At 42.5% G+C, this 23,566-nt stretch overlaps 1 protein-coding gene and 1 long non-coding RNA gene across 3 annotated transcripts in view; both read right to left on the bottom strand.

Moving 5' to 3' along the window:
• The window catches only part of epha8 (eph receptor A8), a 52,208-nt gene that overhangs the window by 2,060 nt on the left and 26,582 nt on the right, over window positions 1–23,566 (bottom strand). The window contains exons 3-15 of one of the 2 annotated variants that reach the window (XM_031568214.2): window positions 20,911–21,577; window positions 8,651–8,806; window positions 7,891–8,328; window positions 7,483–7,607; window positions 5,994–6,156; window positions 5,225–5,357; window positions 3,639–3,706; window positions 3,328–3,453; window positions 2,986–3,171; window positions 2,292–2,353; window positions 1,272–1,481; window positions 818–967; window positions 293–483 (exon numbers count right to left, since the gene is read on the bottom strand). In XM_031568214.2, coding sequence (XP_031424074.1) covers window positions 293–483; window positions 818–967; window positions 1,272–1,481; window positions 2,292–2,353; window positions 2,986–3,171; window positions 3,328–3,453; window positions 3,639–3,706; window positions 5,225–5,357; window positions 5,994–6,156; window positions 7,483–7,607; window positions 7,891–8,328; window positions 8,651–8,806; window positions 20,911–21,577 — 2,675 coding nt within the window. The remainder of the gene's footprint in view (window positions 1–292; window positions 484–817; window positions 968–1,271; window positions 1,482–2,291; window positions 2,354–2,985; window positions 3,172–3,327; window positions 3,454–3,638; window positions 3,707–5,224; window positions 5,358–5,993; window positions 6,157–7,482; window positions 7,608–7,890; window positions 8,329–8,650; window positions 8,807–20,910; window positions 21,578–23,566) is intronic. The other variant, XM_031568215.2, reaches the window with a different exon arrangement.
• Window positions 13,792–15,385, bottom strand: LOC122132922. Its single transcript, XR_006152437.1, has 2 exons — window positions 14,958–15,385; window positions 13,792–14,878 (listed from the first exon to the last, which is right to left on the bottom strand). It is a non-coding gene; the product is annotated as an uncharacterized LOC122132922 (long non-coding RNA).

Below are 23,566 nucleotides of genomic sequence, written 5' to 3'. Positions count from 1 at the left end.
TCTTTTTTTTCTCCCCCCTCTCCTCCTTTCATTCACAGCAGATCAATGTCAATATAGCGTCTCGGCCTTTTATTTAACAGAGAACACATCTATTTAAAATGAGCTTATTGGAAAATGTACAGAGGCACCTTATCCGTCTTAAGGCAGCCACCTTAGTAAACGGTAAGGCAACTTTTTTGCCAACATGGCATGACTTTTCTGAGGGATATGAAGTGGAGAAAAACTACACCCGTATGACTTTGTCTGCCTGATCCCTTTGGATGACGGGCTATCGACCCACGGGAGCCGTCACCTGAGCATTGTGTCCATTGATTTGAGGTTCTCTGGGTTGCGGATCAGCTTGTCCAGGACCGCGACGATCTGGCAGAACTTAGGTCGTTCGTTGCGATCCTTCTGCCAACAGTCCAGCATCAGCGTGTGTAATGCAACAGGGCAGCCCATGGGTGATGGCAGCCTGTAGCCCTCTTCTACTGACTTTATCACCTAAACACACACACACACACACACACACACACACACACACACACACACACCACACACACACACACACACACACACACACACACACACACACACACCACACACACACACACACACACACACACACACACACACATACACCACACACACACATTTGCTGTAGTTATTCAGTGGTTGGTGTGATGTAAACTTCTTAGTGCAAACATCAATACCACAGCCACTGCCAATTACAGTCAATACAAAATGTTAAGTCTACAGTCAATGCTCGAAGCCTGAAAGATACCACTATGTTGTGCACTATACAAATGTGTGTAATGCAAGGGTCAGCTATACGTACATCTCTGTTTGTCAGGTTCCAATACGGCCGTTCTCCATACGACATAACCTCCCACATAACCACACCATAGCTCCACGCATCACTGGCTGACGAGAACTTCCTGTAGGCGATGGCCTCTGGGGCTGTCCAGCGAATTGGGATCTTCCCCCCCTTTCCAGAGAAATGATGACATTATAATTAGAATGGCACCCAATTTGCCAAGGTGCTGTGAGAAAGTACAAAGAAAACTTGTTTCTCTTTCTGGGTGTGCAGAAATGCTGTCTGTGACTCTGTGGATTTCTTGTTATCAGACCATGGCCCAATTCAAAGAGTGGGTTGTTTTTCATTTGCAAAATGAGATACTGTAGACATAGAGCCTAAAATTGATTTGCAAATCACCCAAGCCGCTCTAAAATGAAAAAAAAACAAACAGTTCAGACAGTTCCGATGTTGGCATTTATCGATGTAAACTTACACTTGTGGTATAAGCTGCATCTGGGTCATCCTCCAGAACGCGAGAAAGTCCAAAGTCAGACACTTTACACACCAGGTTGCTGTTGACCAGAATGTTGCGGGCAGCCAGGTCTCTGTGGATGTACCCGAGGTCGGCCAGGTAAGTCATCCCAGCCGCGATGCCTCGGAGAAGACCCACCAGCTGTATGATGGTGAACTGACCATCATGCCGCTGCATTGAAAAATGAAGGTGTTTAACATTGTTGCCAGAGGTCAACTGACAACTCATCAGCAGATGATTTAGAGGCTTCCAAAAGTGCTTTTTTTTCGCAAAGTTGCGAGTTAGTGCAAGGGCAAGGTCATGTCGTGGGGCATGAGCTTTAGAGCAAGGACTGATGCTAACACCGCTTGAAACATTGTTGCAGTGGATCAATGAGGTTTTCCACTGAAGTGTCCTTTAAAGTATTGTGTTTGAGGCTTTAGCCTGCCATTAGGCTTGCATTTGGGGATGGGGCTATGGTTCTTTGTGCATTATTCTTCAGAAAATGCCCTTGTCTGGTACCCAGTGTCCTTGCACACGTATAATCGAAACGGAATTGAATTAAATGAAACAGTTCATGCGGTTCTATTTGCATCTGTGAATCTCCTTGCATTGATACATACACTGTGAATAAGGTCAACAAATGTTATTGGAAAATTTTACAACATTCTACATTCTAGAATGTTTGAATTCATTTTACACATTTATGAATTAGGAAGGTCTTCACTGTTTAGTTAAACCAACATCATTTCTTTATTTTTAGCGAATGAAAAAAAATGTGAATGCGTTCAAATATTATAGTATTTTATAAATAACTATATAGGGAATGCTACGACATCAAATAAATGGTGACACCACTTTTCATCTCAACGTAGTACATTTCAGCGCTCCATTTTTTTTGTACAATAGTGCTTTGTGTGTTAGCTAATCATATGCATTGAATCAAATTAATGAAACTCCCATCCGTGCTTATTTCCTGGGTCAATACGAGACCAAACTCACCCTAAGGAAAGAGTCCAGTGATCCATTTTCCATGTACTCTGTGATAATCATCACTGGTTTGCCTAAGGAGAACGGTAGACATAGGATTAGGAGAGGGAAAGCATTGAGTTGGGTAAATGAACCTGCCTGCAGAATGCCTCGATATTCCAGTCTGAATACTAGAAAAATGTCATGCCAGGGGTCATAATCATTGAGGAGAAATGGAGTATGAAGCATTTGTTTACTTAAATGTTCGGTCGAAATAGGTGTCTGTTTATCGAGTGCACTTAGCATGCACTCAGCAAAGGAAGACCATGCTAAAAGGCATTAAAAAACAACAACAAAAGCATCTTTGTATTGAATTTTATCCCTCCTGTGGTGTTCTAATGTTTACAAAAAGAAAAACTCACTCACACATTCACTAACTGACCCATTCATTCATTAATCCATCCATTCCTTTATTCATAGAAACAGGAGTGTGCGCTTGTCAAATTCTGACTTCTCCTAGTACTTATTTCACAATTTCTAAATAGCTGTAACAAACATAAATGACAGCCTTGCACTTCACATAACGACAATAAGGAAATTATTTTCTGTCCTACAGAATGTAATGTTTCACAGTGGACGGAGGTGTTAGTTGTGTTTACATGGTATAAACACGTTGTGGCACCAGTTCTATTGCTCCGGTAGGCTCCTAAAGTAAAAGAAGTCTTACTGCGCGTGACCACTCCCTCCAGACGAATGACATTGGGATGGTCAAACTGTGCCATGATGCTGGCCTCGCTAAGGAAATCTCTCCTTTGCTTCTCGCTGTAGCCCGCCTTCAGTGTCTTCAAGGCCACAGGGATGTCTCTTTTCCCTGGGAGCTTCATACGTCCGTAACACACCTCACCAAACTCCCCTGAAAGGCAGAGGTTCAAAGTGGGGAAACTTTAAGCGTGGAATGACTAACTTAACTTCCGACTAAAGTTTGAAATGGAACTATTAGACACAGTTAATGGCAGCTGTGATAAGGCAGTTCATTTTCTGTGTTGTTTGCATTCAAGATGCTCTGTACCTGAGCCTATGATTTTCTCAATTTTGATCCTGGAGGCTTCAATTTCTCTGGCAAACTCATGCACTGCTTGGCATGGGTCCTCATACGTGTGGGGATCAATATAGAACCTGGCTTCAGGAAATGATACTAAAATAAATAGAATTAGCATTTGGTCACATATTGCAGGATAAGACAAAAAACCTATCAAAGTCAGAATCACAAAGACACACAGACAGAGACTACAGCTGTTTCAATAACACTGAAATGAGAGAAATATGAGATATCCGTGGCTGGGAAATACTGAAGACACTTTAAAAAGGAATGAAAACTACCGTGGCCATTTTGATAGTGCATCTTCTCCTCATCAGAGTCTTGGAAGGCCTTGCTATAACCGCAGTGTCTGCATCACACAAGCAACAGAATCAATCGTTAAGGACCCAAGAAGTAGAATTGTGTTTTTTGATATAATGTTCCTGTGCTTGAATACAATATAGGCGAAAAAAGAGCCTAGATATGAAAATTAATTAAACCCTAGAATTTTAATCACCCCAGGATGTTCAGATACTGTCATCTTTTCAATGCGTCTAAGTCATATGAGACAGTTTGCTTTGCTCAGTGTTCTTACCCTGCCCTAAAGATAAATTCCCAGTTGAAAAATAAGTTTGTTTCCATTGAAGTCAACAAGAACTGAGCTAAATGAATCTAATTATCCCACATGGTCTTATGGAGATATAAGTTGCAGACATCAAAAAGAGGAAGCTTAAGGATATCTGCGAACATTTGCATTGTAAATAGTTCTATATCAATGTAATTTCATTTAAAGTCTAAAGCAATAAGCCAGCCGTCTGGTGAATAATATGCGCCAACACATAACTCCAAACACAAAAGTTATAGATTAAAGTAATAAAAGCTCCATGAATCATGATTAGAATATAAAGTAGATATAATTAGTGAATAGTTTTGGATGTATTTTTTTCACGCCATATATAATATTAATTTGGGTTTCCAAATTTAAAAAACTACAATCATCTCACAGTTGTTAAGGAGTTGACTGAAGTGTCTGGAGAAAATATCATCTCTCCATAATTAGAGAATGATGATATCCCATAACGATTTGAATAATTATTGAAATACATATTTGTGGGTCATCCCACAAGGTATCCAATTAAATATTACAGTGAAAAAATAATATTACATTACTATGTTGCCAATATTATTACACAATGGGTCAGGAGTGGGCATATCAAGATCACTGATGCAGATGTGCTTTTGACACACTGTAATATAAAACACTACACTACTGCATAAAACATGCACTAAATAAAACAATTAAAAAGTCTGGTAAAAAACATTGATATTCCATTGGATGGAGAAAAATGGAGATGGGTCAGAGCTAGGGCTGAACGATTAATTGCATTTGCGATTTAATCGCGATATGATAGAACGCGATTTTCTAACCGCAACGTTCGCGATTAAAAAACGTGGTCTAAAAAAAAAAAAAAAAAGATTAATTATTATTATTATTTTTTTTTTAAGATGTTACATTTTGCACACAGTGTTTAAAAAGTGCATGCCTAGTGTTTATACTTAAAATGACTTTTTTTAAATTACTTAAATGCACAATGGCAAAGCCACCGATTTGTTGTTCTTGTTTCTGTAATGAGCAGTTAAATAAAAATGTAAAATGTGGGAAAGAATATTTTACACTAAATGTATCTAATATTGTGTTGGTCATATTTAAATCATTCACTACGTTTTGTTGGGAAAAAAAAGAGGATAAAAAAAAAATCGCATATTAAATCGCAATCGCAATATTTTGGTAAAAAATCGCAATTAGATTATTTTCCCAAATCGTTCAGCCCTAGTCAGAGCCATACAAATGAACAACAAATGAAACAAATGTGAGAAAAGAGGATACACAGTATAGGTGGACAAGTCAAAGTACTCCTCTTGCCGTTTTCTGCAGATGATAATAGTCAGGAGAGTGACTAGGCTGGTCACCAGAGCCAGGCAGATCCAGGTGATTGTCATTGTGTCGTAGCGCAAAGGGACTGTTCAGAAGACACAAAACGGAAAAAAAAAGTTATTCACCAATGTCACTTGTCATTTACATATTCTCTAACCATTACAAAATTGCATCACATTGGCCATGATGGGAGTTTTTGCTTGTGTCACTTTGTTATGAAGGCTGGCTTTTTTTTATAGAGTGTCCATGTCAAGGCCTCTCATCTCAGAGTGGGATATAATGACATTATTGTTGTTGTATTGTTGTGCTTACACCCAGAAACCTCAAAAACAGTTTGTCTGCAGTCTACCTCCATCCTCCCAAACATGCGTATCCTCACATAAGTGAGGACATAAATATCCTTGTCACTCACTGAAAATACTTCTGCTTTGAAATGGCTCAAGTTTAGCAGAAAAGGGGGGTTTCATGACAGGGTGACCTCTCGTGATATATGTAACAGTAGTCAGGGGAGTGACAACCCAAATTCTCAAATTCCTTCCGTACTAAAAATACTGAGCATTTGATATATGTCATGCTATCGCATGCTTATTGAAAAGAAGTATTTCACATCCGTAAGCGACCATGTCATCATTTGTCTGATGAGGATTTATCACGGTTTTCTGGACACTTAGCACCTGATAGGTGCAACAACAGGTTTATGGAACCTGTGGCTCACTCTCACCGGCTTTGCCCGTCTGGATCTCCACCGTTTGGCTGAAGCGTCCGCAGCCCGCTGAGGTCCTGGCTCGCACCTGAAAGACATATCGAGTGCCAGGCTTCAGGCCGGACACCTTTGCACTGGTATTCTTGGCTTTGACTGTTGAGTAACTCTGGAGCTCGTTGTCCTGTGTGAAAAACAGCCCAAAGTTAGCAACACCACTGCAGGGTCCCAAAGCCCCACGCTTCCACTGAGTGATGCAAATTATCTTATATACCACGGGTGGATCTGGGTAAGTTCTGGGGAGAGTTTAACAAACGCTAAGACCTCTAAATAACATTTTGCCAAGGATTTGTACCAACACTCCACAGGTGAAATCCAGGGCTGTTTCTGCCTAAACTGTAGCCTCTCCTGCTTCACTAACCCATCCCGCCTAAACTGTAGCCTCTCCTGCTTCACTAACCCATCCCGCCTAAACTGTAGCCTCTCCTGCTTCACTAACCCATCCCGCCTAAACTGTAGCCTCTCCTGCTTCACTAACCCATCCCGCCTAAACTGTAGCCTCTCCTGCTTCACTAACCCATCCCGCCTAAACTGTAGCCTCTCCTGCTTCACTAACCCATCCCGTGTGCTCATTTGGATGACTCGAGTAACACATCTGGAGCTGCATGCTAATCTGCCCACGGTCCTATAAAATCCCACCCATACACGCACGCACTCACTTAGGTTCATGACCCTGGTTCCGCTGCAGAGTCGTGCTGCTTAAGTGGATGTGAGGATGGCATTTCTCCCCCAGGAGCTGACAGCCTCAGTTTATCTGTCATAGACACGCTAAATTGGTGCCACTAATTTAGCATCCTTGAGGGACTCCCCTGGACTACACGCCGCAAGTTGGTGAAAAGGGGAATTACACGTAAATCTTATTTGCATAGCTACCTTGTCAGGCTGGGGCTGTTTGCTAATTCCTCTGGCCCAGCTGAGACCACTTTTGCCCCATTAGTCAGGAAAGCTCTCAGCTCGAGCGGCAATTAACTTCACTTCTGGCATTTGCCATTGGCTCCCTCCACTTGTTTGCTGTCATTGTCACTTTCAATAATCAGACCAAATCAGTCACACAGTGGCAATTGTTAGCTATTTCCTCTCAATTAACTGCTGCCATGAACCCTCCTACTTAAGCGGAGACATCTAAAGCAAGTGCTTGTCAAAAAAAAGAACCTTGTTGCGCATTATAATTTCTCCTGTGTTGGGATTTTGTTTTTCAATAACTGCACTTTACTGCAAAACCCCCAAAAAAGTGAATTTTATTAGGACAATAAAAGGTGATTCCAAGTAATTACAAGATTCCATATTGGTGGGCGCTGTTAACATTATTGTAGTCATAATTACCATTATAAGAAATCCCCATGACCAGTATAAGAAATCCCCTTGAATGTACACTGATCGACTGACGATAGCTGTGTGTAAACATAAGAGTAGGTAAAATATGATTTCACCTCATACCTAAACATCTTACCTTCTCGTGGTACTTGATATCATACTCAAGTATTACACCATTGGGTTGGTCTGGTTCTTGCCAGAGCAGACTGACACTGTTCTGACTAGCATTCTCTTGTCGAATGGCGATCACCTGGGATGGAGCTGAAGGAAAGAAACAGATATACTATAAAGCTATACCACTGTACTGGCACTAGACTATTGCACCCCGATGAAGGAGACCATGTTCAAGAGTTAGAATTACCTATGGTCAATGGGGGGCACAGAAGAAAATGTATAAATGTTTACTTAATATTTAAAACGAAGCTATCTTGTTCTTTTGAGAGTAATGACTGTATTAATTATTATACAACCAAACGTTCTATGTTGAGGTGATGGGCCTGCTTAATCACGCCACCTATGACATAGTAAATCAGACATTTCTTACCTGCCTGGTTTGTGGTCACATTCGCGGTGGTGAACTGCGGTAGCTCGTTGCTCAGGCGAGACACCCCATTCAGGGCATGGATGCGGAAGGTGTAGTTGGCGTGCGCCGCCAGGTTGAGAACAGTCACCAGAGGGTTGGTGAGACCCGTCTGCTGTGGTATGAACCGGATCAGAGGCGTCCCGATTCGAGCCACCACGCCTGCCCCTCCGCCCAGCTTAACCACATTCCCACCCACATTGTTAACGCCAAGCCCCACCCCTGACACGCCACTTCCTGTGCTGCAGTCCTCACACTGGCTCCAGTCCTGCGCACAGCGCTGGCACGTCACATTGTAGATGACATCACTGCGCCCACCGCTCTCCACAGGAGAACCCCACTCCAAGCTCACAGAGGTGCCATTTACTGATGAGATCACATTTATGGGTGCTGAGGGGGGTCCTGGACATAAATAAGAAATGTTCAGCTAAAGAAATGTTATCAGTAATTACAGTTCAAATAAATTAATTTAGGGTGAGGTTGTCGTTCGGATTGAAACCATTTAAAAAGAAAGAAAAAGGAAATAAAAGCCTTCTACATAAAGTTGGGTAATTTGCAGACTTCTCAGATAAAAAAAAAATGGTGGCTTATTTAATGTTTTCTAACAGATAATTAGCTTTAAGCTGCAGAGTTGTAATTACCTAATTAACAGAAATCATGCTGTTAGTCAAGACATTTCTCACTGGCCACAGTAAGATTTAATGGTGTGTTTGTGTTCACCAACTTGTACAGGGAGCTGCAGGAAGATCGGCGCTGGCTCGGTAGTAGTTGGCGTCGCAGGGACAGGTGAGGGCAGCTCGGGTCTCCGAGTGGCTGTGGAGCGGACACTTCTCACAGGGCTGGCCCCCTGCTGTGGGTTTGTAGTAGCCCACTTCACACGCTGGAGAGGGAAAGATAAGGGTGCATTTATCACACCTCGGTTCAAACACAAGGCGGACACACGGACATCATACTACTATTGTCCACCATGGCCTCACTGCCTCTGAGCAAAATATCTAAAATCTGCGGCCCGTTTTGAATACTTGACCACAATGTGTTCATAATATATTACCACACAGCACTGTGTACAACGTGATTCGACCTGCATGGCAAGCATTGTTTCTGCCACAGTAATAACAGAATTTATATGAATGTTAGTTAGTTTCAAATTAAATTATTTGTGGTTAATAACGTTGCCATATGCAGAATACTGTACAGTCAGACTGTTGGGGTCCATTTCTTGTCTGGCCTGTACATTATCTCTCCCTCATTAACATGCTTACCTGACCTGAGATATCTAATCCAGTCAGGTAGTCCTGACTGTCATAAAGTGTGCAAATGGCAGAAATGAGCTTTTTTTCTCCCGAAGTTCACTGGGGATTAGTAGCGATATCTTCTCTCTTTCTGTCGGAGGATCCCTTGAGGCCATGAAGTCTATGCTGTATGTGCAATATTAATCCCGCTCTGTTTTTCATTCCATTAATCCCTGCATCCCTTGATGTTTTCTTTTTGTTTCGTTTTTTTACTCTGCAGCTCCTGGGTTGAAAAGGAGGTCATGGTAAACATCAGTCGAAGCACTATGTCTCTGTCTTTGAAGTTTTTGACAGCTTACTAGCAGCTACTGTAGAAAGATCAGGCGCAGACAAAACAATGATAAACTGCTCTGAAAAAACATGATGAGTATGTGGTAAATGTTGTTTATATTTTGAATGCTGTTGGTCTCATTATGACTGCTAGCGGAAGGTTTCTGAAACTGCATTGCCTTGGTCAGCAACCTCATTTCCCCACAGGAGATGGTGTGTGTATTCCTGGGTCTCCCATAGCAAAACACTCTCTCCTCACAAATCAGCTGCATTTTTCATTTTGACGACATTTTGTGACATATCTGTTCTTAGCCTCAGTTTTCCTGTTAAAGTCAGTTTAACGAAGGTGGCTGAAGAAGGAGGAGGGAAAAAAAAATGTCACGAGGTTTCATGTTCAATACCACCTTTTCTCAGAATCGCCATCTCTTAAACCATTGACTAAACCAGTTTTCTCCTAAAGAGAGTCGGTGAGTGAAAAAAAGAAAGAGAGAGAGAGAGAGAGAGGTGAAGAAGGGAACACTAAATGCCCTCAAACTGTTTTATTCGGTTGTGTTTACTCCGCCAGCATCAGGCCCTCAGGTTAGCCCAACTCGGCGCATTGTTTGGATTGTCAGCACCTGTCAGGGGCTCGCCTCCCAAGGCTGGGGAATTTGCATTGCAATGAATTTTAATGAATATTTGCAGCCAATGTGTGCTGACCTTGATTTTACTTTTGGTATAAATGGATAAATAAATAAGGCAAAATAAATAAATAAACAGAGGAGTTAAAAACGGCCTGCGAGAGGAAATTATTTGTCCCCACGTGACAGGACTAAAAAAAGAGCAGCTTAGTAGGTGGGTATTGTTTCCAAAGCAGTCTGCAGTCCATAGAACCGCAGAGGTGGGCTGCATGAAGTGTTGTTATGTTAAAGCTGCAGCTAAATTACAATTTCAGGGAGCTGACCAGAACTAAAAGTACTTCTGAGTTCATTCACCTCATGAAGCCTCATTGGCAACACACACATGCTTGTGTAGTTCTCTGCACATGAATGGGACCTTCACAGACTCACTAACTAAAACAGAACAGGAATCCCTCCCACATGCAAAACCTGTGCAACAATGTTGTTAAAACGTAAGCCTCAGTATTTTGTCTGTGGGCATTCACATTTGCACTGAAATAGAGAAATGGTGCCTTTACTTATTATTGCAGGCACACCGCTTTAGATGGGTGAAGGAGTGAGAACTGTTGTTTTTGTTTAGAAAACATTCAATAAAACATTGGAGCTCTCTCTCTTTCTCTCACTGACAACACAAACTCAGACTAACACAAATACACACATGTGTACCTCTACTGGGACCAAACAACAGCTGCTAACGAGCTATGAGGATTGTCTGAGTGATAAATGACTCTGTCAGCGGAATCATAGCTGAAAATGGGCCACTCCATCACGGGGCTCCAGTACATGTGTCCTGTAAATGGCTGCCATGTCCCTCAGTCGGCTTCCGAGGCTACAGCTTACTTAAGGAAGGCCTTTTGGACCAGCCCCATATTGTTCTGAAACATAGTGTCCTGCTTTTAGTTTAGCTGGGCCAGGTTTGTTGATTTTTTTTTTGACTGAAGTAGATGTATCATAGTTAAAGACAAAAACTCTGCACCAGAAAGCACTATTAAAAAAAGATCATAATAAAAGTGTAGTGGCTGAAACATAAGCCTGTTTAAAATCACATGTGTGTGGCTCTCTTTTTGTCTTAAACAAACGAAAAATGTGAAATGAAATTGAGGCAAAAAAAATGGCTGAGACTGCAAACGAAACGGACCCCTCCTTTTAGGAGTGACATTAAGAGGGGTCGCTGACATTTGCAGCCTGCTAATCTCTCCCCGGGCAGAGCTGTTCCAGTGGCTGATAGGAGCTGTGACTGACACCATCTGTAACGCAGAGTCACACGGGCACGATAAGTACAGCGATACCAAAGGACTGTCACTCCCCAGTGGGCAACAAGTGGAACCCCACCGTGGAAATGGGGGAAGAGGATCTGTGACTGAGCCGCGGCCCGTTTGAAAATCGAATCCCCAGACACGCAGATTCAGACTTGACCTTTTGATATCACTCACAGGGTCTTAACTGTTCAATCAAACGATGACGGCCCCGAGCTGTAATGCTCACAATACTGCTGGCATACCTCCAGAACCAGAGAGAAAATGGTTTTTAAATGTTTTGCAATCCTGTGTTTTTATTTATTTATTCTCTGACATTTTGGGGAAGATTAAGAACATATTTTCTCAATTAGTTGCTTCCTATGTCATATCTATCTCTATATCTAAATGATCAGAAGTTAATCCATGTCAAACAATAGGTTCGACTGACACATATACCGTAGGACTGGAACCGGTACTACTATTAGACTACTTTACTACTAGTCGGATTGCAAAGTGAGGTTAGAATTCAGCGCAAGGCGCGTTACACTTAGGGAGGAATACAAAGGAATAGGACTTACTTTTAATGGGGTCATGCAAGACAGAATTTACCTCTGTGAATATGCTTAATATGAATAAGCCCTAAATATTATGAATGCAATCTGTTTTTTCAGTGAAACCAGTGAGCTGTATGTCCATACCATGTGCCCTCTTGCCACATGGATTGTGCACCATATTTACAACGTGCAACTGTTTATTGCTCCCATTAGAAATAATAATGTGATGGATGAGTAGATGATTTTAAAAGTATCTTCCTTATAGTAGTACCTATAGTAGGTTCCTATAAGTATCTTCAGACATCACAGCAATATTAAATTGCAAGAATATCCTTAATTTAAGTTCAAAATTGAACAAAAACTCAAAAATACAGTCTCTGATTTATAATTCAGATTTTTGATTTATAATTAATGAATCAACATTAATAGAATTAACATTAATAGAATTCAGTTCATTTGACTTATGCTATGATTGTATTCAAAACAGAAATTATCTTAAGAGTAGAACTGTATTTCAATGTGCAAGGGGTTAGCGAAGCTTCTGCATTGCCTAAGGTAAGAGACTCTGAGTGATCCCAACATGCAATGCGGGAAAATGCATTTTCCTCCTATATTGCATTGCATTATTATTATGCATTACACTGGCCATCTGTTCAAGCTAACTGCTTAAGTCAAGTCTTATCCTTCTTTGTTTTGTGCTAAACACTGCTATATTGAAATGTGTTGCATAGATCACCCAGTCCAATTCCCTTGCACCAAAACAAACATGCAAAGGTAAATATATTAATAAATATTCTACTGACATGTCTTTGCACTCTGACAAGTCTTCAGCATCTAAATATTTGCATATATACATTTTTGTAATTAATTGTTTCCTTATTTATTTTGTTGGTTAGTTAGTCACCTATTTACTCAATATTTATTTGCTAATGTTGTCTTTGTCATCCCTATATCCGCTTTTAATGTCCTCATGTTAATAGCTATTTACCAATGTAACACTGCTTGCGAAAGTGAACTGTTTGAACTTTGGATGGCATAAATGGAAAGGAGTCTTTCTAACAAATTAATTTATAGAAAACCTATTTGTGGGGGCAAGAGTAAGTGGCTGATAGATGGTGGGAGGATGAACCGCACTGAAAGTAATTGTTGTCCTTGAGGAGAAATTAACTTGAGATTGGGGCTAGCAGTTCATTAAGTTGACTCAGTGACACCACTTTTTGCATTCTAAAATGCATACCATTGAATTGACTGTGCAGCAGAGTGATGTGCACTGTGTCCTCCCTGTGTGTGTGTGTGTGTGTGTTTGTTTGTGTGTGTGTGTGCTCTACTGACATGAAGTAGATAAAACAGCCACAGGTACCATTTAAATTCTCGTTGTCAATAGTTGCAGAGATATCAAAGTCAAATGCACTGTGTCAAAGGTTAAACCGTATTGCTTGAAGAAGACAGACCAGACTGGTTTGTTGTGTCGGTCTATTTTTATTAATGGCACACAGACATAAACACAGAGCAACGCAGATCGGCGAGTGTTTTCCTTTGAAACTCCCTTGTAATGACACATCAAATGAGCCCAATGCATCTCTGTTAATGAGCATTAAACGGCTGTTAATTATTTGATTGAATTGCTGTCACCTATCTGAGCGTGTCTAATTGATCTGTGTTGGGAGAGAGCGAGGGAGCGTCGGGCAGACAGACGGTGGCTCTGCACAAAGGCTTCAGCTGAAACAAAAGATGGAGCGATCTGCCCACACATCAGGCAATAACCTGCACACGCCACATGTCTGACTAGATCTGCCTGAGGACTTGAATATATTTGCTCAGGCGCATCAGTGTTGATGTGAGCAAGAGTGAGTGTTTGTTTATTTCTTATTTTCTTCTTTTTTTTCTCTCTTCTTCCCATTAGCTGCCTAAAATGATGGACAGTACAGCAAGTCCCGAGTGCTCAGTGCTCCTTTGGTTGGTGTTGGCCATGCAGTGGATTTGTCCTTCATTAGCAGCGCTCTCCAGACATCCATTAAAATAACTGGGTAAACGCTGGCCCCGGCACCCAGAGGCTCCCAACACAGCGGCGCATTCACATGGACATTAATAAACCAGACTGCATGCTGAATGACCGGTGAGGCTTCGCTGCGGCGATTCTAAAGACTATCTCACAATACCTGCCAGGGAGATATGAGGCGCACAATCGATGAGGAGGGGAAGGTGGGGTCGGACTTGAGTGACATGATGCAGTCCCGTCTGGATGAGATACAATTCATTCCTTTCTCGGAAGAGGCGCACCCCCACACCCCACCTCCAGTCTCCCCCCTGCCCTGTTTAGCTGGCTGGTGGCGTGGGTCTCACAGATTAAAACCACGCGGTTCGTCACAATGGCACAGTTTGCGGGAGGCGAGCTTTAATAATGCCAACCGAAAGCCTTCAGCTCCTTCAGTTTAATCCCACTGTAATATGCTGGCCGGGTAAAAAAAAAAAGAAAGGGAGAGAAAAGTCTTGCCATGCCTCTGCACAATAAGGACCAGGCCCAGGACACAAAGAAGGCTAATTAGTCCACCCCTCTTCCCTCTCCACACCCTCCATCAGGCCTTTCCAATCCCTGATTTTCAACAGGCAATATCTGGGTTGCCTATCAGGGTTGTTTGTATTGGTCTGTTCTGAATAGAACAATAAACCTAACTGTCTAATCTCCCTAGAGGCAAGCGCTGCTTAAAGAACTCTAATGAAATTCTCTATTAAACTGCTATAGTAATAGGAATGTGAAATCATTCCAATATATATTCCACAATCCACAAAACGTGCCTACAGCCAAACCTTAAATTAATCTTGGGTCAATGGCTCACGATGTAAAACCGTCTCTGACCTCCTCCTCCTACTGTTACTACTTAATAATCATCATCATCATCTTTAAGATTTTCATGCCTACCACACGGGCCTTGTAAGACCTCCTCCTACTGTTACTACTTAATAATCATCATCATCATCTTTAAGATTTTCATGCCTACCACACGGGCCTTGTAAGACCTGAGGAAAAAACATCCAATTATTTGAAATAGAAATAGAAATAATTCAGTGTAAAAGCCTCACATTCTTCCAAGTAAACAACCTGACCTGAATGAAACTTAGCACTTATCACGTCCCCATGGCCATACACATCTAGTAATGCAGTCTGCACAGATGGTGTCTTCAAATAATTAGTCACAAAGAAACAACAAAAAAGGAACTGTAGCCTCAAATTTGAAAGCCGACACTAACTTCCTATGAACATCATAGCGAAGCTCGCTTAGCTGTGTTTTGGGAGCAGAGCAGCCCCCTGAGAGTGCCCGCTGACAGTCACTCCTGGGTAATTACGGATGCTGGGCCACCAAAGTGTCATGCTTGCCCGCGAGGTACAGCTGTGTGTGGGAGGTGTCTTTCCCCTATGGTCAACTGCCTCAATACCAAAACAGCATGCATTTTAACAAAGTTGTTTGTACTTTAGTGAAAAAAGGGAATGGTATATGTTAAGTGTATGTAAGAGCAAATGTAATTAAATAACAAATGGATTTAGCATATAAGAATTAGAATTTAAGTAAGTAAATAAATAAATTACAAAATACCTAAATACATATTAATTCCGCAGAACACAGCATATTCCTACAAATAAGAAATTGCCACTTTGACAGGTATAATCATGGGTGTTTCGTAACAAATGTAAAAATGCTTAGATTCAAAGGCATTGACAGCTGCTGCTACATAATCTATTTCTGAACTTCAATTTGCACCTTATTATGCAGGGTTTGCCAGTCAATTACTACACTGTAAATGAAAACATTTTCCTGTCGGGTATATTTTATTGAAGCTGGAAAATGAACACGTTACAATGGATCAGTACATGAAATTATGTAAATGAATTATTTTGACCTCAGGTAAATATGAATATGAAAGCATGCACTATATAAAACCTATATGAATATGAAAGCATGCACTATATAAAACCTATATGAATATGAAAGAATATCAGGGACCCAACAGAGATGTACAGTAGAACATTTCTTATATGAGATACATGCTTCTCCCAAATACTCATACTTTTTATTTCAAAAAGAGTCTTAAACACAATGTCAGATCTTCCACACTGTCATCTGTCCTCCATATACTATCAAACCACTCAATCCAACTAGGTCTCACTCTCACTATAAAACAGTGACATTATTACAGTGTGAGAGTGTGGTATGATAGCTAGTACAAGAGGGCTCAAGTGAGAAGTGAGATTCTGTTGAAAAGACTGATCAAATCCCACCCTCTCTCACACACACAATTACATGTGCCTCGCACAAGCTAACTCTCTCGCAGTTTTACACGATATTGATAGAGTGATTTACACCCAATCGAATCAGTTCAGTTCATCCTTCTACAGGTCCACTGTTTTTTTTTTCTACAACCCTTTTAGGACAGTTGAAATGAAGTGACTCTCATCTCACTGTGGAGTCTCATCACTTCATGAAGTCTCGGCCAGCTCATCTATCCTGACCATCTCTCTGTAAGCCGAGCTGCTTGATTGCAGCCTTTCCTGACTTCTGAGGCGACCTGTGGAGGGCTTTATTACTCTACCCTGTTGGCCTGTCAGGGTGACCGTCAAGTGTCAAGTGTCTGATCAATCACTACCCTGGACCGCAGGATGTGTGTCAGAGCAGATCACTGTTGCCAGAGTTCACTGGCCACACATAAAGCCTCTCAGAAGCACAAGTGGAGGTAAAAAAAAATAAAAAATCGATGTACTAGATATGACCGTTAGATGAATTAGAATCTTTTCAAAACAAGTGAAACCTCTAAACACGTTTAGTTTAGTTTGGTTTAAGTGCGGCTTGGTATTGAAAGTTGAAACTTTTTGTCCCTGAACATTTCAGGAGGGTGAATGAGATGCTGCCACATCATGGCCAAGGACTTCCAAAGTGCCGCTTTTTAAAAAGCATTCTGGTAGCATTCGTGAGCATCTGCCAGCCTAAAAGAATGTAGCGTCCCTGAGCTCAAAGCTTTACCAATTTCCTGATATCAGACTGCATTAATTCAACAAGGTGGATGAAACAGCAGTTAAAACAAATTCTGCTGTTCAACTTCTCATTGCCCAGGCCAGTAGGCTGCAACAGAATGTCCATCCTTTTGTGTGCAGTGAACACAAACATTTTCTCCAGTACCATGACCGATGACCAGATTCTGGGTTTGGGAGTACAAAAGCCAGTCAAATATCTTTCACATTCTTTTACTCTCAATTGTCAGGTATGTTTAGTAATTCCACAGGCAGTGAGGCAGTGCAACCACAGGTACTAGGTGTCCAGCAGCTGTTCCCTGTACCCTGTGTGCTTATCCTGCCACTTGCTGAGAGGTGACAGCAAAGGGTCTTTCTTTTTTCCATGTTTATAGTCAAGCATGTTTTTCTGTTTCTCACCAGACATTCTTGGTCTTGTTTCCTCAGCTAAGCCCTTACTTAGGGGGCTTTAGTGTTTCCAGGCCTTCTGCATGTGCTTGTTCAGTTGCATTTCTCACTCTGATGGCTTATTTCTCTTCTCTGTCACTACATTGACGAGGTTTTACTCTTGCCAGCCCTCAGTATCCAGCAATGATGGTATTTTCAGGTCACACTGGAGAGCACAGTGATAGTGTAACATTTCTGTTCTATGGAGAACCTTATGATAGGCAAAACGGACATGGGTTAATCATCTAAAACAATGTTAGCATATTACACTGTCAGAAAAAGATATTATAACTACTTATTATATTATATTATAATCTACTGTATCTTTCCTTTTTGTAGTGTACATTTGCCAGCTCCTTTTGTGTCAGAAATGATATAGTTTTCAACGGCTACTGTTTTAGGCTCATGTGAGTCTCCTACAGTAACACAACACCTTCAACCCCAGAGTTTACAGTGAATTAGGCCAAAAGCCATTTCTTTTCAAAGGAATTTACTGTATGTTAGATACAAATGATGCTGTGCCACAGATCTTACACTAAACTACCTATATATATATATATATACAGTAGGTAGAGAAGTCGTTTAGTAATCAGAAGGTTGCTAGTTCGATTCCCTGTCGAAGCGTCCTTGAGCAAGACACTGAACCCCTAATTGCTCCTGATGTGCAGTGTGCCATCAGTGTAAATGTGTATACATTGTAAGTCGCACATATGTAAGTCGCTTTGGATAAAAGCGTCTGCTAAATGACTAAATGTAAATAATATCATTGGGTCTTCACCCTCAGCCCATACAAAGTGTGTGCATGGCATCTGCACAAAGGAAGTGGTAATAGAGGTTTTGTATCCTCAATGTGTGAACTTAGATCACTTGGTCAGGATGTCCTTGATCACAAGTGACTGGTGGCTCTGATACATGGATTTGCACGGATTCATCCGCTTTGCTGATTACCGTCTCATACACTGGAGACATGGCAGCTGTTTTCTCTCGATGGCACTGTGGTGGCCGAGCAGACCGTGTCTGCCTCTGCTCCATCGGCTGTTGCCAGGCCGAGCAAGACCGCCGCTGTCTGGGTTCGACCTCTGGTCACAGATGGAGGGCAAGCTGCGGCACAGATGCCAGTGTGTGTTGAAACTAGAGTGTGGCCCCTGGGTGTACGGAACTGTGCCGTTCACACATCTTATTTGCTCATACCTACCCAGGGTATGAGAATCAATGGAAAGGACTGTGCTAATAAGGATCTGGATCTTGTGCATTGTGCTGCGTTAAAACATCTTGGCATTTCTACGAAGCCAGATGACATGGTTATGGTGAATGCCTAAGGTTTACAGGCAACAGCTCACAAGCTAAGCAGATGTTTCCTAAAATAATTCCTCTGAGGAAAAGAATGAGATATTTATATTACACAGTCAGGAGCTCTCTAAGTTGCTGCTGTAATTTTAAGCAGGAGACAGAATTGAACTGTCAATTAAATGTTTGCAACATTCGCGTTTGCCACGCTGTTTATAGGCCACAGCCTCGCCGACATCCTAACTGGGTTATTGCAGTGTCGGAGCAGTGGGGTTGACAAGCTCCTCGACTATTCTGATGAACATGCATGCTGTGGTGTTGTCCCCTTCTCAAGTAGACGTTTGACTCCATTTCCTCACTAGCCTAAAGACCCTAGAGCCATGTCGCAGGAGGCGAGCCCAAAACAGAGTCGACAGGGCTGACATGGGAAGCTATCGCTCTGTTTTGATCGGCAGTTCAAAAGATTGTCTCCGATGATGTCGTTTCGCTATCACCCCTCCCCCCCCCCCCTGGCTTTTTTTTCCACAAGACTCAACAATGACAAGCAAACCTTCCAGAATATTCACCAGCGCTCAGCCCTCTGTCTTCTTCTGTCTGGTGACTTTTTGTGCCATGTAGTGGGCATTATTAAAGCAAAAGAAAAGACCAGCCACGCACAGACACACACACACACACACACACACACACACACAGACACTCTCTCTCTCCTGACGTTTCTCCTCCACGTTCCTCTGCCTCTCCCCCTGGCTGTCCTGGAGATGTGCGTGACTGGAGAGCAAGTGCAGGCGCCGGGAGAAATAGCTTGGCGACCCAGTTTGGTCTAAAAGGGCTGAGTGTGCTGCTCAGACATTCATCCTTAAATGGATTCACAGAGACTGGTCCCCCGTTTAACCACGGGCCTGTGTTGCACAATAGACATCCAGGCGTATAGGGATGCCTTTCAGAGCGATATCGCCCCTGACAGAGCTCACACGAGAGTGAAATGACTCGGAAACATTTCTGCCGTAGCTACAAGGCCCCATCACAGCAGAAATCCAGCTAATGGCACGCACAGCGCAGCGTTGACGTTATTTACCTAATTACCAATGTGTGTTTTTGTACTGGCTGAAAAAAGTGAACACTCTATGTCTGTAAGTGGCGCGTGTACGCACACATGAGCACACACAGACAAACACAAACACAGACACAGACACACACACACACACACACACACACACACACACACACACACACACACACACACACACACACACACACACACACACACACACACACACACACACACAACTGAGTTCCACATAGCCATGAAAACACAGGGAAGGGATCAACTCAAATAGTGCTATGAATATTTTAATCGAAATTCATAATGAGATGTTGTGAGACTTAAATTGTGGTAAAAAGGCCTCACAGGCCTAATTTGATTCAAAATTACACAGTAACAAGGTGAGTATTATAGATAATTAAAAGAGGAAAAATCAAGATATGTTACCCATGCAAACAACAACCATCATTGACAACCTACAACGGCCACCATCAACTTAACACACACATCCTTTCCTCAGACACTAGCAGTTTTTTGGCTGCATCTGGCATCTTCAAATGTTAATTACAATCACTTACAAATTAGGAACATCCACAGGCGTTCTGTGCTACCTATACATAATTGAAAACCTTGATGTTTGGGTGCAGAGCAGGAAGCTGATAAGCCGTCAAAACAACCTCTTTACTCGCATGACTCCCCCGCATCCCCTCCCTGGTGGGCACAGGCTGCGAGTGCAGACCATTGGCCAGGAGTGGTGTTCTGTTCTGTAATACTCTTTTAGCCAGAACCTAAAGCTTAATTAACCCACACACTGTGATTAATTGTTTTTAATTACTGTAACCCATTAGAGCCTGAGATATGCACAGGTCCACAAATGAGGTCATTCCATCAGACACAAACACATGAAACAAAAAAAATCCAAAATATATTATCTACATATATGTGTCTATACTAAAATGAAGGACTACATTTATTTATAGGTATGTGAGTAGGACATCTATTAACATTTGAAGTATACACATGGTGACACCATGTATAAAAATATTATATAGTAAAAAATATTAATACAAATGAATAATCTTCTCTCTCAGTAGTACAGTATGTATACAGTAGATACTAAATCTATGTCCTTGTGAAGTGAAGGACTTACCGATGCAGGCCTCGCGGTTAGGGTTAGGGTTAGAAGGACTTACCGATGCAGGCCTCTCGGTGCTCCTGGAAGCCGGCGCAGCACACGCACTGCCCGATGGGCACCAGCCACTCGCCCTCGGCGCTGCAGTACATCTTGGGCGTGTCCCTCTCCTCGGCGTGGTCCACGCACGTGCCCCGCACCTCCACCAGCGAGGACGAGTCGGCGCCGGTCACCACGTCGGTGAAGACGGCCAGGCCGCGTGCCACACCCTGGCAGCGCTTGTAGTAGACGCGCACCGAGACGATGGCGATGCAGGCGCCGATGTCCTGGAAGGCCAGGTAGAAGCCGCGGCGCGACAGCGGGCCCACGCCGCGCACCTCCGTGTTCAGCTTGAGCCGGCGCACGCCCAGGTCCACCCCCGTGAAGCTCTCGTCGGCGGCGATGGTGTCGATCTTGACGTACTGGTTCTCCCAGACGGTGCCACGGCCCAGGTCGCGGTCCACCTCATAGTAGTAGAGGTTGAAGGTCTCCTTGCAGGTGCCCAGCACCCCCGGCATGCTGTTGCAGTCGCGCAGCGTGAACTTGATCTCGATGTAGATGCGCCGAGCGCCCTCGCGTGAGACCCAGTTGGTGCGGAGCCAGTTGTTCTGGCTGGGGCTCATCACGTTGCACACTTGATAAGTGTGAATGGGCGTGAAGTACTCGTCCATTTCATTAATGGCATCCCACTAGAAAAGACATAAATCAAAAAAAAAATGAAAGTCATGTTTGATGTGTAGGTCCTCTGTAATTTTTCTGTCTGTTATGTTTTAATATGTATTATGTTTTTGTGTTATGCTCTCACATCCGCATCTGAAACTCTTTGCTAGATCAAAGACCACTTGAGAACCAAGGATAAAGGGGATGACAAATTTGTTTTGTTTCTCCTGCCCACTGACAGAAATGAACATTTGCAGGTGCATATTTAATGTGTCATTGAAACAGCAGTGTCTCTGTGATGATTTCCTTTAAATTATTAGGAGACATAGCATGCACCGTAAATGCCTTTTTATGCGTTCAGCGTCCTTGGAAGTTAAAAGCCTATCACAACTAAAGACAATGTAGGTCAACTATGTTTACCGAGGGCAGATTGTATTTTACTTTTAATTTCATAGGACTGTGTTTTCCTCACCGTCCAACTGCCAAATCGGATGTCTACATATTATAAAAAGTGATGATCCAAGAGAATGTAATAAAAATCCATTAGAGGATGGGTTATTTGTTCTAAGGTTTTCCTGTCAGTTAAAATGAAGATGTGCAAATATGTACAAAATCTAGTGTCCTTTGTCCTCAACTGAGCATTCAGCATACATATTTTGTGTGCATAAATGTCATTGTATATTTCACAATAACACAAGAAATGATACGCACAGGTGTTCTATCTACCATGCCTTGTCACTTCATTCTGAACTCTAAGGATACAGCCCTGGTCAGTAGACATTATGACTTTATTATCACTTTCCCCAAGACCATCCTCACTGTTTCAAAGTCAGTTTGAGCCGTTTCTTTTGCAAATAAAACAGCTGTGCAAAAAAATATTTTCATCTTCAGCCTGAAAGCGAACTTCTGAAGTCCTTCCGAGTACCAGAAGGGAGCTTGGAACACACACTCAAAGAAATGGAGAGCCTTCAAACCCCTTACAGCAGCTAATTTCCCCTCCTAATCATTAGCAGTCATGTCTAGTTCAAGGACATATTCAATTTACGGGATTTAAGGTGTGTGGGTAGTGTGTTCGTGGAGGAAATATATGCGTTTCTGTGTGTGTGTGTGTCTATGTGTGTGTGTGTGTGTGTGTGTGTGTGTGTGCGCTTGGATCCAAGACCTTAATTACTGCAATGAGCCCTTTTTGGGTGCCCTCTCGGGACCGGGGAGGAGAGGGAGGCTGGAGAGGTCTATCTGCTGCTCTGGGAGCCCCTACATCTGAGCAGAGGCCAAGTTCAGCGCGCCGGAGCTGGAGGCCTTCCCAGGGTCAGTGCTTTCCCTTTCAATTAGACCGGCCGCTCCCCATAATGAATGCAGGAGCCGAGCACGCAAGCTCTACTACTGCAGAACCCCCTCCGCGGGAACCGCATCCTTAAATAACACTTCTACACCGTTCCAATTACACTACTAAAGCCAGGCGTTAACACAAGCTTATCATCATGATGACCACCAGGATTTTCTTCTCTCTCTCTCTCTCTCTCTTTCACACACACACACAAACACATGCACTTACATATGCAGGAAAAAACACAATTAAGAAAGGAAAATGCCTGGAAAACCTGAAAAGCGGTTCGGTTGCACAGGGGGCTCATGAGATTAAGAGCGAAGGCTGTCACTGAGAGAAAAGATGTGAGTGAAGCACGTGATTTACATGGAAGGTAGGGAGTACGGTGTTTGAGAAATCCTTGCCTTTGGATGTCTCAAAAGAAAGCCTTTTAAAAAACAGCCAAGTCTATAGGAAAGCCTGGGAGGTGGAGGATAGCATTCAACTTCTGTACAAAAACCAATGATGATGTCTCATTTATCACCAATTTCATTTGCAGCACTGAGGCCAAATTAGCTTGGGGTGCTCTTTGTGGACTGGAAGTCCTGAGGCTGTTTGTTTCAGTGGACCCTGACAACCCTTTCCTGCTGGTCCAGGATGGCTCCCCTCCACTCAGTGCTAACAGGTGGTGTTTGTTCCCCTTAAAATCCCT

This window comes from Clupea harengus, chromosome 5 (assembly GCF_900700415.2).
Source record: "Clupea harengus chromosome 5, Ch_v2.0.2, whole genome shotgun sequence".
NCBI lineage: Eukaryota > Metazoa > Chordata > Actinopteri > Clupeiformes > Clupeidae > Clupea > Clupea harengus.
The sequence above is the reverse complement of the archived record's forward strand: the minus strand, read 5'-3'. Positions and strand labels throughout refer to the sequence as shown.